General features: G+C 50.2%; 1 protein-coding gene across 2 annotated transcripts; it reads right to left on the minus strand.

The window, feature by feature from the left end:
- Nucleotides 1-463: 463 nt before the first annotated feature.
- On the minus strand, nucleotides 464-24,270 carry FBXO21 (F-box protein 21). 2 transcript variants are annotated; one of them, XR_008439856.1, is made up of 13 exons: nucleotides 24,060-24,270; nucleotides 21,445-21,580; nucleotides 18,854-18,948; nucleotides 17,077-17,198; nucleotides 15,318-15,464; nucleotides 14,689-14,822; nucleotides 14,328-14,464; nucleotides 13,516-13,692; nucleotides 12,702-12,834; nucleotides 9,414-9,604; nucleotides 8,352-8,509; nucleotides 3,956-4,923; nucleotides 464-3,820 (listed from the first exon to the last, which is right to left on the minus strand). XR_008439856.1 is itself a non-coding variant. In XM_053993821.1 (12 exons), exons 1-12 carry the CDS (start codon nucleotides 24,263-24,265, stop codon nucleotides 4,745-4,747), a joined length of 1,815 nt encoding a protein of 604 aa, XP_053849796.1. In that variant the 5' UTR covers nucleotides 24,266-24,270; the 3' UTR covers nucleotides 464-4,744. The 2 variants fall into 2 exon arrangements, 1 of the variants encoding a protein (XP_053849796.1); XM_053993821.1 differs by having other exon boundaries at nucleotides 464-4,923.
- Nucleotides 24,271-27,872: the final 3,602 nt, after the last annotated feature.

Genomic DNA, 27,872 nt, shown 5'->3' on the forward strand with positions numbered 1-27,872 from the left:
CCCTGCGCGCCCCCGCCCAGAGGCAGCGCAGGGCCCGCGGGGGTGGGACCCTCGGGGAGCGGGGACAGCCCCGGCAGCGGCTGGTGGCACCGGGAGCGCCCGGCTGTGCCCCCGCTCGCGGCTCCGGAGCTGCCCCCGGGTACCCCGGCGCGGGAATGGGGGCCGGGGTCTCCCCACGGATACCCCGCAGCAGCTCCCACCTGAGCCCCCCGGCTGCCCCGGCCTTGGCACTGCCCGGGCTGTGCCCCCAGGGCCGGGAGAGACAAAGGGGGCGCCCAGAGGTGAGCCAGGACCCCCATGAGGCAGCTTTGGCAGAGCGGGGGCTCTGTCACCATCTCCCTTGTGCCAGACTGGCACTGGCAGGGACACGTCACCCTCCCAGGGGCGCGGGGAAGAGCAGAGCCCTTCCAGGAGTGCAGGCAGAGGTTTGGGAGCAGCTCAAACAGCACAGCACACCGCGGCAGTAAGTAGCAAGTCAGTGTTGTTTATTTGTTTAAAGCCAAATATAAACAGGAAAGGAATGAAATCATTTCCAGCCTCCAGCTGTCCAGGAAAATACCTGTTTATAAATAAAAACGGAGAAAGGAGAGATGTCCCCATCTTGCAACCTCAGCTGTCAGTGTCAGCAGCCCTGGGGCTCAGGGCTCCTCACCCTCCATTCCTGGGCCAGCAGTTTTCCATCCAGTGTGGAATTTTGCCCAGCCCAGGCACTTCCAGGCAGGAGAAGGAGGGCAGGAGTGGGAAATACACGCAGCGCTCTGTCCCTGCTGACAGTCCCCGTGTCCCCCATGGGGAAGAGCCAGCAGGGACAGGCAGGGCCCTCAGAGCTGGGATATCCCTGGAGATGCCCTAAGGGTCAGGACAGTACCTGGAGCCAGCTCGTGTGCAGGTGGAGGTGGCCTGGAAAGGACCAGAGATTCCAGGGACCCTTCTCCAGCCCAGAGCAGCCCTTTGCTCCTCTCATCCTCCTGGCCCCAGGCAGGCCTGGCTGGTCTGGATGCTCCTGGGGCTTGGTTTTCCTGCAAAGATTGGAGACAAACTCCCACGGTTTGTCAGAGGCCTCACTGCCTGCCCTCGGCTGTGTCAGGGTGCTCTCAGTGTCCCTCAGAGTCAGGATGGCTCCAAAGGGGTGGGAAGAGCTTCCCAAGGGGATCCAGGAGGGCACCAGCAGCTCCTCAGCCTGGCCTGGAGCAGCAGCACACCCAGACCTCGGCCTCCAAGGGTGGAGAAACCTCCCGGGGATGCTGCTGCCCACAGGACTGCTCCCTGGGAATGGCACTGCCTGGGAATGGCACTGCCTGGGAATGGCACTGCCCGGAACACCCCTGAGTGGCAGCACCCAGTGGCAAAGCCTGGAACCAGCCCTGGCTTTTCCTCACCATGCAGACAGTGAGTACTCCTGGCTTCCTGCCCCTTCCCAGCCTCCTCTTCCCCCTCTCTGGATTTTTTCCTTCACCCTCTGGATCTGAACATGCCAGCACCGGGGCTCTTCTGTCCCCAGGAGGGGTGGCTGGTGCCGTGGAAAGGGAGAGCAGGGCAATGACTGCAGGGAATTCACCCCCTGCTCCCAAGGACTGTAGCACTGCACAGGAGAGACCTGGCCTGGCTTTGCACCTGGGGGGAGAAAGGGGAGGCAATTCCAGCTTCTCCAGAAAGCCTGGGAGAGCTCCACACAGGACAGAACAAATCCCCATGGACAGCATCAGCAACACCTTTAACACGGACACCACGGATTCAGACATCGCCCACACACACACAAGGAGCTTTTGGGATCCACTGCTGTCCCCTTGGGGAAAAGGTGACTGTGCTGTGCTGCCAGGAGGGGAGGGGCACAGGCAACCCCCAAATGTCACCCCACCATCCCACTGAGGTGTTCCCACAGTGCTGGGCCGTGGATGTGCAGTCCAAGAGGCTGTTCCAGCATGGACACGGAGCTATCCTGGGGGGTTTCCAGCTCTCCCTGGCCACCCTGGATGTATCCTGGGGGTTTCCAGCTCTCCCTGGCCACCCTGGATGTATCCTGGGGGTTTCCAGCTCTCCCTGGCCACCCTGGATGCTGGGCTGAGGCCTCCCACAGCAGCAGGTGTTCACAGGAGAGTTTCTCCTCCCCAGGCCCAAAGACTCCACCCAGGGCAGGCAGCACTGGAGGCAGTGGGGACACCTGTCCCAAATGGGAGACCAAGGGAAGTCACCATTCCCTTTGGGTTTGTGTCAAATCCCAAAATCTGACTTGGCCCCTGGGCTGAGGTTGTGTGGGAAACACACTGAAACAGCCCCATCTTTCCAAATTTGGCACCTCCAAGGCTGTTTGTGCTCTGGGTGACCCCAACACCCACAGCCCAGGTGTGGATGTGGGCAGCACCCAGAGCAGGCAGAGCTGTCTGAGGTCACAGTTCCTCCAAAAACTCCTGCCAGAGGGATGGGAATTGAGTTTCTGGGCTGCCCTGAGTACCCAACCCTTCTGCACCCCAGGCCACACCAGTCTGTGGTGAGCAACAGCTCCCACACTTCCTCCTGGGCCAGGCTCCTCTCAGGGTATGAGCACAGAGTGGCCCCAGAAGAGGGACAAAAAGGGCCCTGCTGGCTGCTCTGGGACCCCTGAAGCCCCAGCAGATTTCCTGGTGGGCTGGCAAGCACTGGCCATTCTCAGGGAAACTCTGGGTGCTTTCTGCTGGCTCCTGTGGATCTTTTATGGCACGGCTGTAGCTCAGGCAGCTCCTCATGCTGAGGGCTCCTCTGAGCTCTGCAATTCCCTGGGTGCACTGGAGAGAGGCCCAGGTGGCAACAGAAGGGAGCACAAAATCCCAGGAATCTTGCTGACAGCTGGGAATGGGGAGCTCAGGCCCTGCTCTGCCCCTTCTCAGCCACCTTGGGACTCACCAGCCCCATTCCCAACCTTGTATCCCTGCCAGGAATCTTTTGGGATCTGCTTTCACAATGGCTTCAAGGGCTGGGGTCTACTCCAACCCTCAAAAGAACAAGAGATGGAATTTAAGATTTTTTGCCTGAGGATTCCCTACCCTGCTTCACAATGGAAACTCCTCCTCCCTTCAAGTTCCTGTCAGGACAACCTGGGACAGTGAAGGTGTCCCTACCCATGGAACAAGAGGAGCTTTAAGGTCCTGTCCAGCCCAAACCATTCTGGGATTCTGACTCTTTAAAGACAGAGTGCTTGGAGCAGAGCCCCCTCAGCATTGCTCACTCTCTCCCCACAGGCTGCTCCTCCTGGAGCCCCAGATCCCTGCAGACCACCACCACCAAAGTGCTGGGCTCTCAGCATTTATTTCCACAGCAAACCAGTGCTCAGGGTTGCAGGAGGTGACATGCAGGGCAGGCATTGCTGGAGAGGAGGGCTGTGATTCCACGTGGAGATACCTGTAGTGCATAAGAGACTAAAGAGCATCCACCTACCTCTACAGGGCCCTAATTGTCAGCTCAGAGGAAGAATTACTGTGTTGCAAGTGGACAGTGACAGGAGACACGAGCTGCAGCTACTCTACACACATTGCTTCAGAAACCACAAAGATATGCACACACACTGTGTCACTCTGCACCCCACAGCCCCTGAGCCCAGAGGAAAACCTCTTCTGCAGTGGTTCTGTCTGGGCCTTTAAGTCAAGGTTAAAAGTCACGTGCCTCGAGCTGCTAAAGCTCTTCCCTTGTAGGCAGCCAAGTCTGCGCCCCCCTAGAATCCGTTTTCTTTTGGCAAGAAGGAAGAAGGCCTCAAGCTGCAGGAATTAACACCTTGCTTCCATAATGGTTTGGCTGACTCCAGGGATGGCCAGGTTCCAGTCATCATTCCACTGTATTGCATAAATACCTATTGGAAAAAAAAATTGGAGATGGCAGCGAGCGGCAGCTCTGCATCCATCGAAGTCACTCAAGGTCCCACCAAACATCCCCAGGAGGCTCCAACTCCTCCTGGGAACACTCATGGCTGTGCCACCGATCCCACCTTGGACACACACGATGGACACACCGAAGAACAAGGTCAGGACATGGGCTGGTGTGGTCAGCAGGCGTGGAAAAGGGCCAGGAGCTCCTCCTCTGCTTTTGGAGTCTCTGCTGTTGGGGCGGTGGCCACCTGGCCCCTGGGTCAGCACTGCTTGCCACCCCACGAGCTTCACTGCTGCTGGTTTTGTGGCTGGAGCTCTTTCCCAGGCCCATAAGGATATTGCCAGGCCCAGAAGGATATTTAGGATTGGAACAGCAGCTCTAGGAACAATCAGACTACAGAGATGAAGCAATACCTGACCCAGAAAATCAGACCGGAGAAGACAACAGTGAAACGTGAGAGACTTTAAAAACTATTGCCTGCATAGGACACACACTCAAACCAAACCAGACAGACTCAGCCAAACAAAAATACTGCCAGGACAAGCAACTTCCTTCTCTGGAAGAGGGGGTTCCTCCATATTCCACAGCATGATCTCACTGTGTTGACCTTCTAAGGCCACCACAGAAGAAACAGAATGTGCAGATCCTTCCCAAGGACAACGCTCCTGGAACAGCTGTCCCTGCAAGATCCTCCTGCTGGGCCTCAAGTACCAAAGTGTCCCTGTGTCTTTGGGCCAGGATGGGCAGGCAGACAACGGGAAGATGCTGTAGCACCAGTTTCCAAGTTCAGTGCAGTTTTCAATGCATTAAGCCAAAGGATTGTCACCAAACTTGCTTCCCACGCAAGTTCTGCAAAGAGGGTAAAGCTACACTCCAGCTGCTTCTGTCCCCAGGCTGCCTTTGGCACTCACTCCTTGCCTGAGCTGTAAATCTTCTGCACCGTGGCTCGGGTGAGCTCCAAATCCTCCGGGTACCGAATTTCCAGCTCGGTGTTTGCCAGGTAGTGAACGCCGGTGAACTCGGAGAAATAGCGGCCGATGTCGGGGTGAGGGATCTCCCGAGGCTCAGAGTTGTACTCCAGGTTCTCTGTCAGGGAAGGGAAGCAGCAGTTACCACCACAGAACAGCCTGCTGCAAGGCACTGAACCCTGGGCCTCTCTCAGGCCTTGTCTGTGTTTCTAGAAACACCAAATCTGGCGCCTGAAAGGAAAAAAATACCCTAATGCAGGAAAACAGGCAGAGCAAGTCAGTGTGACTGCTCACAGCCTCACCTCCTGATGACCCCACTGACCAGGGACATGGCAACTGGTTTGTGCCTGGGATTGCCTGGCATTAGGCTGGAGGAGCAGGATGCTGCTCCCACTCTGCTGGTCACAGGACTCAGCTGTAAGCGTGGGGAGAAGCTGCTGCAGTGAGCTCTGCCCCTCTAATCCCTCACAGCCCTTGGAGGATCTGTTTTAGGAGAGATCCCCCTCAAATGCTCCAAGGTGAGCCCACCTGCACAAGGCTGTCCTGGCAGAGGAGCCAAGAGCTTCCTCCCTCAGCCTGTGTTTCCACCATGCCAAAGCCCAGAATGCACCTCCAGCAAAACAAACTTCCCTAAATCCAAACTTCCCCAGGTCCAGTGGAAGTCCCTAAGAAGGACACACTGATTCTTTCCCACAGCAGCTCCTGATAGGCACAACCTGATTAGGCACAAGTTAAACAACACTGAACCCCAAAGGTGACCCCTGAACACTGAACCCCAAAGGTGACCCCGGCCAAGGGCTGCTCTGCTCTGCAGTGTCGGTGCAGAGCAGGGACTGGCAGTAAATCCCACAGGCTGGAGCCCTGCAGCACTCCCCAAATGATGTCATTTTTTTCCAGCACTGTGCCAGATAAAACAGGTAGTATTAGCTAGGAAAAAAAAGCTGCATCAGGATCAAAGGCTGACTTTGGGCAGGGCAGGAACACGCTGGGGTGCAGAGAATGTCATTCAGGAATAATCTGTCTCTGAAATCCAGTTCATTAGTGCGAACAGAGAATTCCTATTAATCCATGCAGGCTCTTTGAAGCTGCTGCATGCCAGGGTGTGCAGCCAGCAGCACCAGAGCTTTCCATGCCTCAGCAGCCTGGTGCAGTCCTAGAGGCTTGCAAAGGACCTTTTTGGATACTGCACCACTGCGGAAAACAATTTGCACTGCTGAGTGCTCTGCAGCAGCATGGCTGAGCTGGGAGCTGTGCTGGGGAGCTGCAGGGATGGGGAGCTGCAGGGATGGGGAGCTGCAGGGATGGGGAGCTGCAGGGATGGAGCTGCAGGGATGGGGAGCTGCAGGGATGGGGAGCTGCAGGGATGGGGAGCTGCAGGGATGGAGAACTGCAGGGATGGAGCTGCAGGGATGGAGCTGCAGGGATGGGGAGCTGCAGGGATGGAGCTGCAGGGATGGAGCTGCAGGGATGGGGAGCTGCAGGGATGGAGCTGCAGGGATGGGGAGCTGCAGGGATGGGGAGCTGCAGGGATGGGGAGCTGCAGGGATGGAGCTGCAGGGATGGGGAGCTGCAGGGATGGGGAGCTGCAGGGATGGAGCTGCAGGGATGGGGAGCTGCAGGGATGGAGCTGCAGGGATGGGGAGCTGCAGGGATGGAGCTGCAGGGATGGGGAGCTGCAGGGATGGGGAGCTGCAGGGATGGAGCTGCAGGGAAGGGGAGCTGCAGGGATGGGGAGCTGCAGGGATGGAGCTGCAGGGATGGGGAGCTGCAGGGATGGGGAGCTGCAGGGATGGGGAGCTGCAGGGATGGGGAGCTGCAGGGATGGAGCTGCAGGGATGGAGCTGCAGGGATGGGGAGCTGCAGGGATGGAGCTGCAGGGATGGAGCTGCAGGGATGGAACAGCAGCTGGCAGGGGAACAGGCTGACACAGGCAAATTCAGCACAAGGTGGGAGCCTCCCAAAGGTGCTGACGAGCAGTTTTGAGCCACAGATCTCTCTCCTGTGCTGTCACAAAGCAAACAAAACACAGACAAGAGTGGACAGGTACTAAACTCCCTGAATGACACAGGAGTTCTGGAATTAGCTGCACTCAACCCACAGATTCACAGGAAGGCCTCAAACTGAGGTACATTTATCTATAATAAGCTTGGGGTTATTTCTGAGCTGGTTAAATTAAACTCCACATGAGGATTTGTTTAGGATTCTTTCAGTAAAATCTCTCCCTCCCTCCCTAGAGTCAGGTCAGGAGGATATGAAATAATCCTTCCCAAATGATCTGAGGATGTTTTAGAGGGGATATCAATAGCAGCAAGAACAAACCCTTCACTTTTCCCCAGCAATATCAGAACTCTTGGAGGCCACAGAGACGCAGCGATAACAGTGTCAGTTCCCTGCAAGAACTGTGGGACCAGACAGGGTTCTGTTTGTTTAAACATCATTAGACACAAGATAAGTGATGACTCAGCCCCAGGAGCACTGGGGACAATTACCTGATTAGGTAATTACCAAGATGCATATTTTAATATCAACCCATAACACAATGAGAATTTCTGGTTTTAAGACTCTCTGAAGCCAAGCCCCACCTGTTCTGAGCCATCAGGATTTGCCACTTCATCTTTTTGGGCTTCTGAACATAAGAAAAAAAAACAATCTCAGGACAGTGGGAAACACCTGCACTTTAAATCTACAGAGGGAGGAGTGTCCCTGTCTGTAAAACCACCTCTTGTCACACCTCTTGTCACACTCAGGGGACCAGAACATGAGGGAGCACCCAGGGAAAGAGCATTTTGTTCAGCATTTTCTCTCCAGCAGCTTCCACATCTTCCCTTAGCCAAACCCACTCTGGCTGTGCAGCTGCCCTGCCTGGATGGGAACTCCCTGTCACAGAGGGAACACAAACATGAGGCAAGTGAACATTTTTACCATGTACAGAGTCACAGATGTGCTTCTCTTTTGTAGTTTTCTTCAGAACCTCAGTTCAACAGCTCTTACCACACACTCTGACCATCAGACAAGAGCTTCCTCTTATGGTTTGTTGCATAAAGCACACGTGACATAGAGATTTCTACACCTCCCTGCACTTGTGAAGAGACATTCATTTTTGTTCTGGTTAAAGGTGGCACTAGCAGCCAGGTTACCTGTGTCCCCTGGGATCCTGGCATGTGACAGTGGCCAGAACCATGTCCTGACCAGCAACCCCTCACTAAATCCCATTTCCAGGTCCTGTCCAAGGCACAGCTGTCAGGAGCTGCTGACTGACCTTCAGCCTTCAGCAGAAGCTGAATTATTTCTTTCAAAGCACAAATCAAGGTTCACACCAGGAGAGTGTCCAAAACACTTCTGGGGCAAGAGGACATCACACCAGAGTGGACCTTCCTGTCCATCCCAGCAGTGTTGATTTCATGGAGAGCAAACAGACCAGGCCACAACTCAGGATCATTTCCTTCCTACCTCCACCTTTACAACCCTTGTTAGCCACACTTAATTAATCAATGAAGCACCCCTTTGTCCTGATGTGGCAGAGTACACACAGGAGCCCCTGCTCACCTTGGGCAGCATATCTGCAGGAGCCATCCTCCACCAGGACATTGTAGAAGGGCTGGTGGGGGCCGTGGGGGAGGCTGTGCACGTTCATGTTCCGGATCCACTCGTGACCCATCATGCAGGCAGGATCCCAGCCATAAATCACACAGTTGTAGCCATACCTGATTCAAGAAATTGCAAACAAAGGCTGTGGAAACTCCAGAGCCAGCTCCTTTTCCTCAAGATAAACAGAGCACAAACAGGATAGGAACCTCCTGAGAGCTGGCACAAGGAGGAGAGGAGCAAGAGGGGAAAAAAAAACAATTCAGAAAGACTTTGGATTTGTATTTTAAAGTGGAGGGATGTGACTATGAATGACTGGATAAACAGACAGGAATAAACAGCTGAGACAAAGCAAAACCAAATTTGAGGAAGAAAAGAGAATGACAAAGAACCTGAAAGTCAGCAGCCAGAAGAGGAAGGAAGAAATAAAGAAGGATCAACCACCCTGCCGGGCTGTGCAACTACTCCTGTGCTCATCACACAGACATGGCAAGCCCAACACTGAGAACAAAGCCATCAGTATTTACAGAATATTTATGGGCTTAATTGTGAGGTGTTGTAACTGTCACTGCTGATACCCCTCAAATATGCTCTGGATGTCTTGGGGAGTCAGAGGAGTGGCCAAAGCAACACAGTGCTGGCCTGGCTCTCTGGCAGAGCAGTGCAGGCAGGAACAGGGAATGAGAGCACAGGGAAACATCCACAAGCTGTCCTGGGAATATCAGGATCGATTTTGAAGTTGACTCTGTTGCACAGTCCCTCATTAAGTGATTGCTGCTCTTTCCTGGAGAGCTCTGTACCTGTGTGATAGAGGATGACTCAGACAAGTCAGGCTCTCTGCAGCACAAACATTTGCTCTCTCCAGGCACTCCCAGAGCTGCCCCCACTTTCCTGCACGGGACAGACGCACGTGCCTGGCATTTCCCACTTCTCCTTGGCACTAATCCACGTCTCACTGCTGTCAGCTCAAACCCTTCTGCTCTGCTGCTACAGAGCTGACTGTGGGGAAGGCTCCAAGCTCACCTCTTGTGTTTCATGATGAGCCCAATGGAGAAGCAAACCTCCTTGTGCTTCTCATCCGAGCGGTGCTTGACCTCGGGGCCCAGCTCCTCCTTGCGCCGCTCGATGTGCTCCAGGGTGTGCTGCACCAGGTACCCCACAGCCCCGTGCTGGGATGGGTCCAGGGCCTGGATGTGCTGCAGGATGTCCAGGACCTTCCAAAGCACAGCAAAAACAGGTTCAGGACATGTCCCTGCAGCAGCACAACTTATAAACTGTCTTAGGTTGGAAGATATGGCTGGGGCTGTGTGTTCTATCCCCATCTGTCAGAGCTGGGGCAGTTCTCTGCTGTTCTTTGGGCAGTTTTTTCTTTATCTCTCCCACTGCCCATCCTCCCTCCAGGAGATCTCTCCTGTTCATGGCCACTGAGTGTCCCTGCATGGCTGAGAAAATTCCATCATCCCATGGGGAGAGGCTCCGCCCAGGGGAGGAGCCAAGCATTCCTACCTGGATCCAATCTGACCTTGGAACAGCACAGCAGCCTTTGCCCACTGCATTCCCAGAGGAGCAGCTTTCTGCCCCACTGCATTCCCAGAGGAGCAGCTTTCTGCCCCACTGCATTCCCAGAGGAGCAGCTTTCTTCCCCACTGCATTCCCAGAGGAAGCCCAGGCCCATCTCCAGCAGCCCTGGAGCTTCAGAGGAAAACTCCAGCCTTGTCCAGGATCCTGCTCCAGCAGAAGCACAGCTGGCACTGCAGGAGGGCTGAGCCACCATGGAATGGGACTGCTGCCATCACCCTGACACACAGGCTGCCAGGGCCTGCTCTCACTCTGGCAGTGTTTTATTTGTTTTTGTACTATTGCATTTGTATTTTTAATTTTCCTAGTAAAGAACTGTTATTCCTGCTCCCATACCTTTGCCTGAGAGCCTTTTAATTTCAAAATTATAATAATTCAGAGGGAGGGGGTTTGCATTTTCTATTTCAAGGGAGGCTCCTGCCTTCCTAGGCAGACACCTGTCCAAGACATGAGCACATAGAGATACATTGCTGGAGTCAGCTGCATGTAAGTGCCCTGAGATCTGCCACAACATCTTCCACACTGTTCTCTGCCATAGCTTCATGTTCAGCCTGCACACAGCCTGTTCTTATTCCTTTTCTCTTTGTAAAGCTCCCAGCTTCCAAGGGAAGGCACTGGAGAGCTCAGCAGCTCCTTTAAACTCAGCCCCACGAGTTCATCATGTCCTGTTTCGTGCCCACAGGCCATCCCTCCAGGTTCCTGGTCATGAGATTACAGTTCCCAGTGTCCCAAAATGCTGCTGGGAAGTGGTTCCAGGTGACTTCTGCTGCTCTTGAGAACTAATATTTTAACTTAAAAGAGCTTCTCAGCATGTCTGTGAGGAGCAAAAATAGGGCAGCAGAGGAGGAAATGGAAATAACCTCCATGATGCTTTCCCAAGGAACAAGACAGAACAGCTGCTGTCTCAGGATGACTAAAGAACACAGAGCAGCAAGGTCTGCAGATCCACAATTCCAGCTTCCCAACACCCTCTGGCACAACATCAGAGCACCTGCTGCCGAGTTTGTTAGAGGCAGGAAAAGCAAATTTTAATTTTTTGGTAAAAGCAAGGAAAAAAACCCCAGCCTGTTATGTAAACATGTTGGGAAAAGACAGGTATCTGTCTCAACATCAAATAGCTCAAGTCCCAAAATCTGCCACACTTTGGCACCTGGCAAAAGGATTGTCTCCTTGATCATAGGTCATTAAGTTCAGAGCAGCAACAGAAGAGGAATGGAAATCTCAGGCTGTTCAGCATGAACAGCAGCCAAAAATCGAGGAAAATCAATTTAACTAAAGGACAGGTGAGTAATTAATGAGAAGAAACACAGCTCAGGCTTACTGGCCACTTTAATTCTATTAAAAATTAAGAAGGATGTGAAAATCCTGAAAAATCCTTAAGGAAGGAAGCAACCACAGCTGCCAGAGAATCTTGGGAGTTTTATTTACTGTTATTTACAAATATTTAGGGCAACATTAAGTGTAGCTCTGCAGGACTTTTTAGATTTCCTACCCATCCATAAATCTGGCAGCTCCTGTCAAAGCTGGTACATTGTGTCCTGTCAGACACAGCTTTCTCTCTGGTTAGCTGCAATCCTGCCTGACAGCCTGGAACGACTGGATGCAGTCCTGAAAAATCCAAATTTGCTCATTTTCATTGCATCTGGTGCAGAGAACCCAGTAAAACTCAGCCCTGGGGTTGGGTTCTGTGTGCTGGGGGGCTGCAAATCCAAGTCTGGTGCTCTCCAAACACATCCCTGAGTGCCAGGAGGGGGCAGGAAGATCTTTCAGTGTTCCATATTTATGTCCAGTTGCTATTTCAGCTCAGTGAGTCCCTCCCATACACAATTTTTGGTGCTGTTTTTTTTCTGTGCTGACCCTAAAATTTGCTGCCACAAGAAAGGAAGGCCAAGCTAAGCACTTTGTTCTTCAAAGGGAAGGAGACAGCTTCTCCAGCAGTTCTGTTCCAGTTATTTGGTGGGAAGAGTTTTGCTTCTGCTCAGCTTCTATCCAGCCAGTATTCCTGTCCCTTTCCCAAACCTCACAACTGTGAACTGGCACAAGCTCCACTGAACCAGCACAGGGCATTCTGAGTAGGAATAACCTCTGTGCTGCAGTGACACACTAAAAAAATCAGACTTTTCTGAGTTACAGGCTCTTCCCTGTGCCTTCTCCTGATTCAATGAAAGCCTTGGATGATCCAGACAACCTGTAAATCTCTGCATCTTCTTTCCCACACTCCCAACATAACAGGAGTGGAGTTGTTACCCTGAAGGAAAAGGAATTCCAAGGACAGGGATATCAAGCTCCTTTTTCACAAGAGCCACAGACTGTGTGGCCAAGGTTGGGAGCACAGCTTTGGTTTTATTTATAAAAGATAACTTTCTAAAGTTTTCTGATAAGGTAATGGCTCCTTTTCCAGGAGCCCAGCAGGAGTTTTACCACAATTTAGGCACAGAGCAAACAGGATGCTCTTATAATTCACAGTGCACGGTGTTGGTTGCAAGACAAGCTGTAAATAATAAATTATGACTCAAAGCTGCTCCCAATTCTCCCCTAGGACAGGCAGCCAAGAATCATCCACTCTCCTCGCTTCAAATTGATTCCCTGCAATGTGAGAACTCCTCCAACTGCATTTATTACAGAAACAACTCGTGTCAGACTGTAATGCAGGCTGACATAGCCCAAAAATCAATAGCCCAGTGTTAATAGTGCTCAGCCTTCCCCAAAACATTCCCCTGAGTGCCCAGGTACCTTTTCTGGCCAGATTCCCAGGTGGAAGTATAACCTGGCCTGGAGCATGAGGTGCTGCACATTGTCTGGATACATGGCCAGGTACAGGTCCAAGGAGTCTCTCAGGAGCTGGTAGGACTGGTCAGTGCTCTCTCTGCCAGCAGAAAGGAAACTCACCTGTGAGGCTCTGCAACCCTGTCCCCAGAGCTCCCAGGGATAGGGGGAGTCCCCAGAATGATGCTGCAGGTACAGCATGCTCACAACAGTGACTCCAGCATGGATTGTCACTCACCATATCAGCCTGCTACAAGGAAAAGCACTCCACACCTGATCACCGAACTCTGCCCTCCCACCCACAGCTCTTCTCCTTGGCCAGATGATCCCACACAGAGAATTCACTCTCCAAGCCACTTCCTTTTGTTCCCCTGCCACCTACAACAGTCCTTCCACTCTTGTTTGTCTATGGCAGCTGGGGAAAGGGATTATCAGGAGGATTTGAAAACAAAACTTGATATTCTACAAGGATCTCTGAAAATGCTCATTTGAACATGGAGGTTGTGCCTACCACATGACAGGAAAAGGCTCTGCTCTCAAGGTGGACAGTCCCTACCAGCTTTTCACAGAGAAAATAAAATATCTTGTCTATTTTCTTGAGAGGAACTAGTTTCACTAAATATTTTTGTTTCCACTCAGATGCAGGCGATTAAAATGCCTTGTGACACACGGAATTTTCAGGATCTCATGAGGTGAGTGACACCTTTTGGAAGCAGCAATATTGGACATGCAGATAATGTACCCCTGGTCCTTTTCCCCAGGGTATGGATCCTCAACTCACCTCTTGCCAAGGTTGAGGAGGTTCCCCACCATGCGCTGCAGGACCTCCTTGGAGGTCACCACCCCATAGAACTCCTCTGTCACGTGGTGCCCGATCAGGTACTCGCACTCCTTCACTGTCAGCTGCTTCCCCTTCCCAAAGGCATCGATGTAGGTGTAGTCAAAAATATCTGTGCTTCTGAAGAGGCAACAAAGAGCCCAAACTGTCATCAGGGTCTCGTGGTAAAGCAGGGTTTGCTGTTTCTGTTCTTCCCTCAGCACTTCCAACCCGTGTCCTTCATTTCTCAGCTCCCTCCTAAACAGAGACTAGCTGGTACCTTCTCTCTTTTCCATAATTCTCACATCACCTCATGGGTATTATTATTTCAGGAAATCTGTTATTATTCAGCAGCAGCAGCTGAGTTCTAGGAAAACTTACCTAAAAATCTGATTTTTCCCTCTGTATAAGTTATAATTTCAGAGGGAAAATAATTAAACATTCTCCTCAAGGTCTAGAGCAGGAAATCTGTTACCATTCAGCAGCAGCAGCTGAGTTCTAGGAATACTTTCCTAAAGATCTGGTTTTTCCCTCTCTATAGGTTTTAATTCCAGAGGGAAAATAATTAAACATTCTCCTCAAAGTCTAGAGCAGGAAATCTGTTACCATTCAGCAGCAGCAGCTGAGTTCTAGGAAAACTTTCCTAAAGGTCTGATCTTTCCCTCTGTACAGGCAGATGGAATGCAATTAAACACTCTCACACAGGTCTGGAGCTGTAAATATGTTCTGGCTTTTGTCACTGTGGGCACAATTTCAGAGTTCAGCAGGTCACTCACCCTTCTTTCCCTTGACACCATCGCAGTAGGAAATGGCTGGGAAAGTTGACAGGCTCCAGTTTGACTCCCAGCTGCCTGGCAATTGTTAAATAAAGCACAGACAAACTGATGGGAATTCCTGTCCTGCGGATCAAAACCTGGGGGAGAAAAATGTGACAAAAACACAGGCGGGATTTAACAAAAACATGAATTTCATGGGTTGATTTCACAACTGAAAATACAACTTGACAGAAAATGCACTGAAGGATAACATATTTATTTAAGAGCTGTTCTTCACAGAGAATTATTTGTCTGGCTATATTCAGACAAATAAAGTGTCTCAAATCAAGTGTCTCTCAGTTTTTGCCTGACACACACATACCTGGTGAATGTAGGAATTCAGTGAATTGTAGTAATCCAGTTCATTTCCTTTGTATTTCAGCTGCTCATACAGGACACAGTTCATGGCATCAAGCACCTGCCTCTGAAGTTCCACTTCTGGAATGAGAACCTCTCCTGGAAACACATGCAGTGAAATAAAGACAGAGAAAACAAGAGCACTCAACCTTTATGCAATGGAATCTTTGCATGGGCAGGCTCAGTCTCTCCTTGAAAGCCAGAAATTACTCACTGTTTATAAAACCAAGGAGCAAGATGCTGCCTGACCTCTGGAAATTATAAACATGCACCTTTCTACTGATGATTTTCTGATATTGGCAGGAAAGAGGTTGTTCCCCAGTCCCACAGCTCAGCTACAGATAACAGGACTAATAAGGTTCCAGAGACAAATGGGAAAAAATAGAATTCCCCTCCCAATCCTTTTAGCATCAGATGGACTGAACCCTGGGCTATTGAACAGCTGTTTCTTGACTGATGGCTTCAGTAAATGTCACAATTTTGCTTGCCAGGGGATAAAAGCAACAGCTCTCTAAGCTGCCACACCTCCACAGCAGTTTCAGCTGTGCAGAGGTGCAGGAGGGCTCTGCAGGAAGGCACGTTTCTGTACAGTACCTGCCTTGGAAGCCAAGCTGGGGTGCCTGGGGTTCTTGGTCCGCAGCACTTTGCGCACTTTGTCTGTGATATCGTCCACCTGAGCCTGGACACTCTTGAGGCAGATGTCTGACAGGGGGTTACAGTATTGATCAATCAAAACAGCACCTGGAAAAAACAAACTACATAAGAAACAGGACTTCAGTTTTTTCTTTGCTTGGTTTTGCCTGCTCTACATTCCAGGCATGCAGCGAGCGGTTGCAGCAGAACAGCAGAGCTCTGTGTCTGAAACCTGCAGTCATCTACTGGATTTGTCACACAAAAAGCAGAGAATGGGCTGACATGAGAAATTACCAGCTGAACCCAGTATTGCCCTCTCCACCATGCTGAAAGGTATTTGTACATTGAGCAGGAATGTCAGGCTTGACCAGCTCTGCGCTCACACCGCAGCCCCTGGCACCTCCCCAACGTACAGAGATTTTTATTCAGAGCCTGAAACAATCCCAGCTTCACTCAAACTGCCTCAGTTCTGATTTCTCCCTGTCACATCCTCCACATCATCCTTGTTCATCATTTCCTTATCTGCTACATTCATCTTTCTCTTCCACACCTGCTCTCCATCTTCCTAACACAACACAGAACAAAACAAGCTTTCATGTTCCTCCTGCCCAAGCCTCTGCAGGAAAATATTTCATTTTCACAGAACCTTCTCCTTGGCTCTTTCCAAAGCCTCCTCTTGTTCAAACTTTGGAATCAGCTGTAAGGATTTTGCATGGACCATACCTCTTCCAGCCTCCTACATGGCTTTGTCAGCATGGCCATGACTGGTCTGTAAATCAAGGAATTCAGCAGGGCCCCGTGTCTCCTTTTTGTCCTCTCAAAGTGCTCCCTGGTTCTGACCAGGTGGAAATTCCCAAAACACTTCCTGCTGGCACATTCATGGCAGACAAATCACACATATTTGTGACCCACATGACTAAGTCTCATAATTAATTTGGTTTTTTTCTAGAAAATGACACTTTTTGCTTTCCCTTCTTGCCCTAACAGCCCCTTCTTCAAAGTCTATTGCATTAACAAGAGCCAGCTTTGGTGTTACAGCCTCTTTTGTCCTCTTTCAGGGACATTTTGGAGTATGTACCAAGAGGAAGGGACTCTTCTACAGCCCCTGGCAGTTTCTGAGCTATTCAAAAGACAGAAGGAGAATGAGACTGAGGACACAAAGAGCAGAAGAAGCAGAAGAGCTTTTTCTTTCTTTGTAGGTGGAAGTGCCCTCTCACTGTGTGACTGGACTTGGATTTCTTTCCCACCTAAGTTTAACACTCAGTTCTTGAGACACTCCCAGTGCTCAGGCTACAGTTCCCTGTGCTTGCTCCCTGTCCCTGTCCGAGGAGTTCCTGGGAAAGGGGAAAGCAGGGAGCTGACTGGGAATCAGCCCAGGGGCCACTGCAGCAATGTCAGTAATGAGGATGTCGAGCTACAGCTCATTTTCTCAGCACCTTGCTCAAGATGCCAGTGTTTTAGCATTTTCTGCCTCAGCCCAGCTGTCCAGGGGTGATTCTTCAAGCACACAGCACTGACAGGACCCGACGCCATCCTGACATTTTGATGTAACGCTGCTGCAGGATGGGAAGGATTCCAGACACATCCAAAATCCAACCTGAACTCTGAGTCATTAGCCAAGGGCTGGCTGGAGTCTAAGCAAGGCAGGCTCCTTGCAAGTCAAAGCATGATGGAGAGCTGTCATTAGGTGTTCTGGCTGGGTTCTCTGCCAAGGACTCACCCTCCAGAAAGGACTGCCGCTCCGTGGGGCGCTGCAGATACTCCTTCAGGTTCTTTAATATGTTCTGCTGCCGTAGGAAATAGAGAATTTTCTTTGCATAGTACTTCCAGGTGAGACCTTTCCTGCACAGTTAAACACAAGATGAAGCATTTCCCTAATTGAAGGGTGAACAGTTGGTTTAAGTTTTAATACAAGTCTACAGTTTGGGTTATTGTTTTTCTCAACAAGCACTGCCACTGAAAGTCAACCCAAAAGGGGAATGTTGAGAAGAATTTATCATAAAAAGTCACCCAACTTGCAAAACATTGCTCCTGTCATCTCCAATTTTCACCCCATCACCGATACATAATTTTGAGAAGATACATTATCATGGGAAACAACACAGATCCTAATTAAAGGAGCTCAGGAATATCTGATTAAAATCCTATACTTTATTCATAAAACATTACCCTCTGTCTGACTGCATCTCTCCAGAGCCACTCCTACAGCATCCTCTCAGCATTAAAAATAGATTGATGAGGGACATGAATATCAGTCCAATAGTATTCAGAAGAAAAACAAAATTCCCCAGAGGAAAACCAACTCCGTAGCTCTGAAAAGGCAGGAGGAGATCAACAGTTGCTCTGCAGATGACACAATTCCAAAACTTTTTACAGCAAAGCCCCATCACTTTCTAAAGCCTCTCCATCCTCCTGGACAGTAGGGCAATCAAAACTCATAATATTTTATCTTCTTCCAATAAACTGGGACCCTCAACAGGGACAACTGCTTTATTGGGATATTTTCCAGGGAGATGATTTAGCCTAATGCTCCTGAATGGCACTGACTACAGCTTAATCAGGGTGTAATTAGCACCAATTCTGCTTTATGGGGAGGCATTTGGCCAGTGCAAAGCCTCAAAAGCTTTTTAACCAGTTGTCAAATGAGAGATGCTCAGGCCCAGCTCAAATAGAGAAGGCAATAAAATGGATGGGAAAAGGCAAAAATGAGATGATTGCCATTCCAGTTGGGTTTTTTCAAGCCCTATTAACAGTGCCTCTAATCAAGGCTATTAGGCCCCATTAAGGACATTTATCATAGCTTTGTATCACACCAGACCCAGCCTGGGTAGGTGGACCAGCAGAAAAACCTGCAAATAAACCAAATAAAACCTTCGAATAAACTTATTCATCTTGCCCAGTGTTAATCAAGGTGATGAGATTACCCAGGCAGATAAAAGCCAGGAGTTTTATTTACCACCTGCCTGAATAATTTATAGAACTGCAAATTTTGCAGTGGCTGAATTCAACTCAGTTGCTTCTCTGGGGACAAAAATTGGACCAACCTACTCCAGCTCAGAAAGGGAAAGAAAAAGCTGGAATTTCAGGGTACAGGGATTCATGGTGGCATTCCTGAAGGATTTCTGCTTCCCTCTGGTGCCCTGGCCTAATCCTGCAAATCAGTTCATCAAGCTGATCCATGCTTAATCAAAAAGGAACAAGAGGATGGGAACTGCTTAGGCAGAGCTGAGGGTGCATGGGATATGTCCCAGGAGATGCCATGAGCTGGCAAGGAACTAAACAACAAAAAGCAACACAAAACCCGAGGATCTTCTTCTTGTGGGACAGGTTTCCATGGTTTCCTCTGGAAATACTCAATCTGTTGTGAAATCAGGCCTTAGCAAGCCTGGGGGTGTTGTTTAATGAGTGACCAAGGGCAGAAGCTGAGGTCAGGCATTAACCAGGGTACTGAACTGGTGAAAGAGGGAAATCCCTGCCATTTCTCAGCCCTCTCTTACCTTCCTTCCATGTTGAGGATACACATCAGCTCATCCTCAAAGAAATGGCTGGGGCACCCCAGAGTCTCAATGTCACTGAATCCATCACAGGGGACCTGCCAAAGCAGACAAGGAGTTATGCACAGCACAACAGATTCCCGTAACTTCAGGAAAAGCCTCAAAACCAAATTAATCCATTTTTTTTCAATTTATTAAAGATCTTTAAAATGTCCTGCTCCCCAAATACTGACAGTCTGTACTCATGGATTTATTATTCCATTGAGAACCCCAGGAATATCCTATAGCAGTATCAGCCCAATTCTACAGCATTTAGGGCTGAGATGCTGAGTTCAGGACCAGCAGAATCACATTTATGCAGGGTGGGCACAAGCTGCAAGTGGTTTTAAGGTGGAATCAACTTCTGCTTGTGGTTGACTGAACCCCTCCATACACCCCCCTGTGCAGGAGATTCATCCTGGGTGAAGGAATGAAGAGGCAGGAGCCTTTATTTTTTACAACAACCACTTCTGCATCTATATTCAGAACAGCTATTTTCTTCCAGAATTCAGAACTACTTTCTAAACTTTGGCTGAACTGTAAAAAAAAAAAAAGGCTTTCAAGCTTTTCACTGTATGATATGGGCTCATATATGGGTTGAAAGCCTTCTCCTCTCAGTTCTGAGCAGGGAATCAAGCTGCAGTTTCTGGCCCCACAGGAGATGGTTCTCATCATGAGGCCTTTGGGTATTGCTTAATGGTCTCTCCATGGTCTTTGCATATGTGATCAAAACAGGAGGAATCCAGGAGCTGCTTCTCCCAGTTAATGCTCTGACAATTCTCCATGGACAAATGTCTGGCTGCTGCAGAACAGAGCAGCCAGGAGACACCAAACCCCCACCTGGCCCTGCTGCCTTCCTTCTGCACAGGAGCCACAAAAGGGAGGCTGTTTAGTGGCTCTTGTGTGGGATTTTGAATTCAGCCAAAGTTACAGGCAGTATTTATACTCATTTCACAGAATTCCAGGCTGACCCAGCTGTACAGCTTGCCAAATTCCACAGCTACCAAGCAAACAGCCAAGTAACTCCTGTCTCATGTGCACATTGGTGTGAGACACCACATTTTCACCTTTTCCCCACTGAACACAGAAGCTTTTCAGGGTCATGGCTGGCTGGAGAACTTAAAAAACACACTTTGCAACTGAGGGGCCCTGTTGTGCTTTGCTCCTGAACTCAAAGAGCTTGTGACAGCTCTCAGAACTTGTCCTTGCACAAGGTCTGCAGTGAGAAACAGCAGCTGTGCTTTGTGTCAACAAACCCCGTGGCCTTCAGAATTCCCACAGCCAGGGCTGAACTCCCAGCAAAAAGCAAAGAGCTTTTAGGGCTGAATGCAATCCCAGGGTGTGCTGCACTCCACACACCTCTGGATCTGGAACTCTCTCCCCTTCTGGCTGTGTTTCAGCATTTTCACCCAAAGTCAGGAAATGCAAAATCTCTGAGTGCACAGTTGAGGAGATGTGAAGAGAGGGGCAAGAGAAAGTAATAGAAAGAATTGATCACAATCAAGGAAGGTGAATCTCTGAATTATTATGGAATCATGGAATATCCTGAAGGATACCACAAGGATCATCCAGTCCAACTCCTGGCCCTGCACAGACATCCCAAAATCCCACCACATCCCTGGCAGCACTGTCCAAAGGCTCCTGGAGCTCTGGCAGCCTCTGGCTTTGCCCATTCCCTGGGGAGCCTGGGCAGTGCCCAGCACCCTCTGGGGGAAGAAGAACCTTTTCCTAATAAAAATAATAATAAAGACTAAATAAACACATTTTTAAAAGGCAAAACCCCTCTAAGAAATAATAAACTTTTGAATGGTTTAAGGATTTTTAAAGAAGAACACGCCCTGGTGATGTGAATGCTCAGGCAGTGTCGAGGAAACAGCCTCAAGCTGCTCCAGGGGAGGTGTAGGTTGGATATCAGGAAAAATTGATTAATTGAAAAGGTTGTCAAGCATTGGGACAAGCTGCTTAGGGGAGTGGTGCAATCGCTGTCCTTCGAAGAAGTTCAGTTTTCTGGACCCTTTGAAGAAAAATCTCCCGGCAGCAGCTGCTGTTGGATTAGTGCAAGGACCAGTGCTGGGCTCAGCCTAAACCCTTCTGGCAGCACACCAAGGGTAGAACATGAGCTCTTGTGGCTGCATCATTTGCAAGCCACAACATTTCTGAAAGAACAATAATGATGTTCTTTATGAAGTCGAGATTTCATCCCAGGATGCTGTGAGAAATCTCAGCCTCACTGAGCTCTGGTTACTGTCCAGCAGATAAAGCTGTGAAACTCAGACAAGCAGCCCTACAGCCACTTGGACTGTGCTGCTCTCAGAGTCTCCTTGCACAGTGGAAGATTTGTTTTCCTGAGGGAATTTAGGAATGTCAGCTCTGGCTTTTCAGAGGTCCTTCAAAGGGTTCAGAAAATGTGAAGACGTGGTGCTTAGGGACATGGTTCAGGACTTGATCTTGGAGGTCTTTTCCAACCTTAATGATTCAATTAATGATTTTGTTAATGATTCTATTAGACAAGTGGCCAGGCTGCTGCACACACACACAAAGAGAGGAGGACTTACATGTTCTGAGAAGAACCTTTTGGAGAAGGAAGCCACAATCCTCTGTGCCTCCAGCCCTGCGTTGTGCCGTGCCTTGTACTCCTCCAGCCAGCTGACACTGTCACTGTGGCTGTAGTACTTCAGCAGGGATGGCCACCTGCACACACACACAAACCAACAGCATCATTAATATTTCACCTCCCTGAGAACCTCCAGAATGACTTGAGGAGCTGAGACAGTGCCCAGACACTGCCCAGCTTTAAACTGTATTAAATTACCTCAGCCAGCAAAGCACAACTCCCCGACTGCAGCTGTGCATTAATGATTATTTAAAAGCAAGCTCTCCTGAAACCTTCAGAGGCTCCCACTCCACGATTTCAATACCTTAACATCCTAAATGCTTCAGTTTTATAATTAAAAGAGTTTCCCACAAAAGAAGGAAGCCAAGCTGGCACTGAACAGAAGGGGAATTCTCTGTCCTGTGTTCTTCCTACCACCTCGGGGAGCTCATTAAAAACACAGCTCCCTCCACTGCCCTTGCTGGTGGCAACATCTACGGGAGGAAAACACAATCTGAAATCAAATTGTGACAGCTAAATGCTCCTGCAGTTTGACAAGAGACAAGAAATAATTGTCTGAAGAAAAAAATAAACCACCTCACAGCTTTCTTGTAAAAAAACCCTCCTTTACTGAGACTCAAACTCCACATATTTCACAGCTTACCCAGAATTTCAATGTTCAGCTGAAAATCCAACTTCAGGGCATGCTTTGGGGGCTGTTAGCAGCACCTTTTTGAATAAAGTGGGTGTGTGGTGCCACAACACAGCTTTGTGCCATAAAATATGTGCCAGCACTGCAATTCCTGCTGCTGTGAAGACACCAGGATCACTTGTGTGAGAAACATGAACAAGAATCAGCACAGGTGGAAATATTTTGGCAATGAAGCTGAGAGAAAGGGGTTTCTTTTAATTTGCTGGGGGATTTATTCCACATTTTGAAATGCTGTTCATTATTACTGGTTTATACAAACCATCTTCCTTTGTCTGAGGTTCTTTTCAGGTTATATTTATATATTTAATTTACCAAATACTGAAATCACTCCTCCTGTATAATAATTATTACCAGTGTCCAAACCACACCTGGAAGATATTTCACTGCTGGTTAATAACAAAACTTCCCTGCACTTGTCTCCACAAAATAAAGCCAAATAACCTCACATTACATAACAGCCTCTCTCCTGATGAATCCCTGGCCTTTCAGCTACTGCTGAAATGCAGCCACCTCACAATAACCATCACAGTCCTTTATTTTGGGATGAGAAAGGAGAACTTCATGGGCTGGAAGGACGGTGGGAATTTTGGAAAGATGGAAGTGCCACTGCTCACAATGGAATCCAGCCAGGACGGCGAGGCCAGGGTGAAGCCTCCAGCCAAAAATTCCATTATCAAGGAGAGAGGAGGAGAGCAACGTGTGCCAAGCACCCACCACATCCCATTCCAGCTGCTGGATCCCAACCAGGCTGAAACTTGCAGGAATTGCAGCCACTGAACTGGTGAAAGTCAGTCCCAGAGCCATGGCTTGCTGGAGTGGGGAAGCTGTAACTCCTCAGCAGCTTTTTTACCCCTGTGAAAAGGGAACAATCCCCACATTTGGCCTGAGCTGACTTTCAGGAGCCAAGTGGCAGCTAGAGAAAGCAATTCTGCTGCTGTTCCTGTGCCAACACACACAAAGGCAGGTAAGAGATGAGCCTGGACAGCCCCGGGGATGAGGGGAGCTGCCTCCAGGACTGCTGAGAGCAGCACAGCATCACACCCACCCTTCAGCCCCAGGCAAAATATGCACGGTGCCACCGAGCACAGCACCCTGGGGGAAACAGAACAGCAGCAAAACCTCATCCCAAGGGTCTGGGTATCTGTGAGAACAGCTCTCCCCAAATCCTCACGCATAAACACCTCTCTGCTGCCCAGCATCAGTCTTGAGATGGCTCTTGCCTGTTGTTCTGGAGGGGTCAGGGAGGCCAGTCCACAACCCCAGCGCATGGTTCCACTGCCAGAGCCCGGGCTGGCCCTGGGAATGCAGGGGATCCACGGGCCCGGTGTGGAAAGGGCCACAAAACCGATCTCTGGCCCTGGGAGAGCCAGAGATCAGGGCCACAAAACCGATCTGTGGCCCTGGGAGAGCCACAGATCAGGGCCACAAAGGGCCACAAACCCGATCTCTGGCCAAGGGGGAGCCCCTGCGAGCAGCAGGCTCAGCCTGGTCCCTCCCCACGGGACACCCGCCCGGAGAAGCCGTGGCCGCCCCATCCCTGCCAGTGCTCCAGGCTCCAGGCTAAACCTGGAGGAACCTGGCACAGTGCACGGTGCCCCTGCCCGTGGCACGGGGTGAAAGGACGCCTCTAAGGCTGCCTTCCCAGGCACGCCGCTCGGTGCCCGCCCCGCGCTACCGGAGCGCCGCGGGCTCCGCCGGCCCGGGCGGCGCTCACCGCGGAGCCGGGAAGGGATCGGGCGGTGACGGCGGCGCTTCCACCGCCCCAGGCACGCGCGGCCCGGCCATCCCCGGTGCCGCGGGGCGCCGGCGGTGCCCGCTCCCTCCCGTCCGAGCCCGGGCGGGCCGGGCCGTGCGGCGCTGCCCACCTGAGGCGGAAGCGCTCCCGCCACACCTTGCCGCGGGGCTGGCACGCCTCGCGCAGCCGGCGGCAGGTGCAGGACACGCGGCCGATGTCGGCGGCGCCCAGCACGTCGCAGCAGAGGATGAGCTCCAGCAGCTCGCCCGGCAGGTCCGTCAGGCCCGTCCCGCCGCCGCTGCCGGGCCCCGGCGGGCCCGCGGCCTCCGCCGCCATCTTGGCTGTTTACCTGCGCTCCGGGGCCGCCGGCGCTTCCGGGGAGGGGCGGCCCGGGGAGCGTCCGCCAAGTGCGGCCGCGGCGCGGAGCGCAGAGCGGCCAGGGAGCGTCTGGCAAGTGACGGGAGCGCAGAGCGGCCAGGGAGCGTCTGGCAAGTGACGGGAGCGCAGAGCGGCCAGGGAGCGTCTGGCAAGTGACGGGAGCGCAGAGCGGCCGGACCGACCGGGCGCGGGGCTGCCGCTCCCGGGAACGGCGGCCACAGAGGCACCGCACCGGGCCCATCGCTCCCGGGAACGGCGGCCACAGAGGCACCGCACCGGGCCCATGGCTCCCGGGAACGGCGGCCACAGAGGCACCGCACCGGGCCCATCGCTCCCGGGAACGGCGGCCACAGAGGCACCGCACCGGGCCCATCGCTCCCGGGAACGGCGGCCACAGAGGCACCGCACCGGGCCCATCGCTCCCGGGAACGGCGGCCTGTATTGGAAACGGAGTGCCAAAAAGGGACCTCATCAGTGTGATCAGTGTCGGGAACGGTGGCCAGAAAGGGCCGATGGATCGATGTGGATCAGTGTCGGAAATGGGGGCCAAAAAGGGATCAGTGTGATCAATATTGGAAACTGAGTGTCAAAAAGGGACTGGATCAATGTGATCAGTATTGGAAATGGGGGCCAAAAAGGGATCAGTGTGATCAATGTTGGAAACGGAGTGTCAAAAAGGGACTGGATCAATGTGATCAGTATTGGAAATGGGGGCCAAAAAGGGATCAGTGTGATCAATATTGGAAACTGAGTGCCAAAAAGGGACTGGATCAATGTGATCAGTATTGGAAATGGGGGCCAAAAAGGGATCAGTGTGATCAATATTGGAAACTGAGTGCCAAAAAGGGACTGGATCAATGTGATCAGTATTGGAAACTGAGTGCCAAAAAGGGATCAATGTGATCAGTATTGGAAGCTGAGTGCCAAAAAGGGATCAGTGTGATCAATGTTGGAAACGGAGTGTCAAAAAGGGACTGGATCAATGTGATCAGTATTGGAAATGGGGGCCAAAAAGGGATCAATGTGATCAATGTTGGAAAGGGGGTGCCCGAAAGGGATCAATGTGATCAATTTTGGAAACTGAGTGCTAAAAAGGGACTGGATCAATGTGATCAGTATTGGAAATGGGGGCCAAAAAGGGATCAACGTGATCAATATTGGAAACTGAGTGCCAAAAAGAGAGTGGATCAATGTGATCAATATTGAAAACGGGGTGCCCAAAGGGGACCTTATCAGTGGGTATCAATATCTGAAAGGGGGAGCCCAAAGGGGACCTTACCAATGTGTATCAATACCTGAAAGGGAGTGCACAGAGGGAACATACCAATGTGTAAAAATATCTCAAAGGAGGTACCAAAAGGACACTTATCAATGTGTATAAGGTCTTTTAGGGATAAACTGTCTAATTAAGAAATGACACTTAAATTATTTTTATTTTTAACGGAATAACTAATTACCTGTGTTCTGTAATGTGGAGTTTTAAAATCTAATTACGCAATACTACTTAAATTTGTGAAGAAGGAAGTAAAGAAGAAGGACTAGCTTCTACCTTAAAACCTCTATCTTGTTTTATATATATATATAATTATATATATAAAATTTATATATATTACTATATTCTAAAACCCCAAACTCTAAGTTTTCTACTATGTGATATTACACACTTCTATTCAAACTACACACCCATCATCTTAGTTTTATCATCTTAGTTTTATCATTCAGTTTTGGAAGCCTTCTCCACGGCCTCAGGTCAAATGTGGTGTTCTCTCAAGGGCCAGTGCCTGTCAGCACAGAAAGTCCAAAATTCTCAGCAGGTTCTAACATATCAGTACCTAAAACGGGGTGCACAGAGGGGGCCTCATCCACAGGCAGAAACACCTAAAGTGGATCAATGTGTGTCAATATCCCGTGCCAGGGCCTGCCCACCCTCCCAGGGAACAATTCCTTCCCCCTGTCCTGCCTAACCCTGCTCTCTGGCAGTGGGAAGCCACTCCCTGCCCATGTAAAAAAATCTCTTTTTTAATGAGCCCCCTTTTCCCTTACATGGGAAAATCATTTTTCCATGGGAAAAGCCATGTCCACATTTCTGCCTCATTGCCCTGGCCGCTTCCTCATTTCTTTCTTCCTCATTTTTTCCTCATTTCTTTCTCATTTCCAGCCTCTCAGCTCCTGCCTGGACTGTTTTGCTGTGTTCCCAAGGCTCCAAAACTCGCCCTGGATTGCACACAGCCAGCCCTGTGACATTTCCCTGGAGGACACGGGATAAATGATGGGATCCATGGGTTATAGATACATATTATAATTTTTATATATATATATATATATATATTTATTTATTTATTTATCTATTTATCTATTATATTTATATCTAATATATATAAAATATTATACTATTTTATAATATTGGTTTTTTGCAAATATTTAAGTGGATTTTATATGTGTGGTGTTAAAGTGACTTTGTTATAAAGATATAGTTTTTATTTCTGTTGTTAATTAAGCTCAGTGCAATAGCTGATATCAGTGAATTTGTGTTAAATTGCCTGCTGGGATGGGATGACATCCACTGGACACAGGGTGAGGACACTGCTATTGATATTCCAGTTATCAGCACTCACTGTCTGAAGGCAGTGTGCACCAAGGCCCAAAAACTGGAGGGGATAAAAAGGGAATAAAACCACAGCCAAGGAATGTGCATGCTCTAAAAAGGTGGAACTGAGGAGGAGCCAGGTTAAACAGGGGTTAAACAGTTCTTGGAACATGGAAACTAGTTTGGGGAAAGTTTACTGTGCATAATTGTTTATGAATATGCAGCAGGCCGATGCAATAGAAATGGTGAATAAAGGCTGTTTCCACAGTAGCAGGGGTGCTCTTGGGTCAGTGCCAAGATGCACCTGGCCACAAATAACCTTTGCTCTGTGGTCTCCCATTGTCCTTTATGAAACTTTTGCACGTTCACAGGAGGGTGAGGGTGTTTTTCACATGCGGAGTGCTGTGACTCAGGCCCTGGCGAGGCAGCGTGCGTGTCTGGCAGGGTGCTGCTGATTGTCACTGCTATTTGTGGCACCCTGGCATTACAGGTGGCAGAGCAGAGCGAGGCCAAGGCGTCAGCAGAGACCTCGAGCAGCCTCCCGGTGTTAAAAACCCAGAGAGGAGAGAAGAACTGCCAGCTTTTCGTTCACTTTTTTATTTTGACCGTAATGCAAACAGGCATAAGTATTCCATAAAATCAGAAGTTTGGGACTATACAGAGAGAGGTGCATGCTTCAGAACAACGTGGATATCTTGCAAACAGAGCCAGAGCCAGTCTGAGAGGGGCTGGAGCACGGGGGACGAATGGCAGAGATTTTAGCAGCATTGAGAGCTCGGAGGTAGGGGAAGGACCACGTTTCTGGCTGCTTAAAGCACTGGTAGGATCACACACAGCTCGGGCTCACCCCACCCCTGCGGCCTCAGCACAAACCTACCCTGGGATCACACAGAAAACAGCTACAAAAGGAGCTCCCCCTGCTCCACACTCACCTGTGGGGTGGGATGCAAAGTGAGAGTGCCAGGCTCAAATCTTGGC

This window comes from Vidua macroura, chromosome 18 (assembly GCF_024509145.1).
Source record: "Vidua macroura isolate BioBank_ID:100142 chromosome 18, ASM2450914v1, whole genome shotgun sequence".
In the NCBI taxonomy this organism is placed as follows: Eukaryota; Metazoa; Chordata; class Aves; order Passeriformes; family Viduidae; genus Vidua; species Vidua macroura.

Bases quoted from the DNA above. Each gene is read 5' to 3' on its own strand.
- FBXO21 (XM_053993821.1), bottom strand. From the start codon at position 24,265: ATGGCGGCGGAGGCCGCGGGCCCGCCGGGGCCCGGCAGCGGCGGCGGG. The intron at 21,581-24,059 runs GTGGGCAGCGCC...GTGTGTGTGCAG, and splicing joins CGGGAGCGCTTCCGCCTCAG to GTGGCCATCCCTGCTGAAGT. The intron at 4,924-8,351 runs GTGAGCAGGGGC...CTTCCCTGACAG, and splicing joins CTGCAGATATGCTGCCCAAG to AGAACCTGGAGTACAACTCT.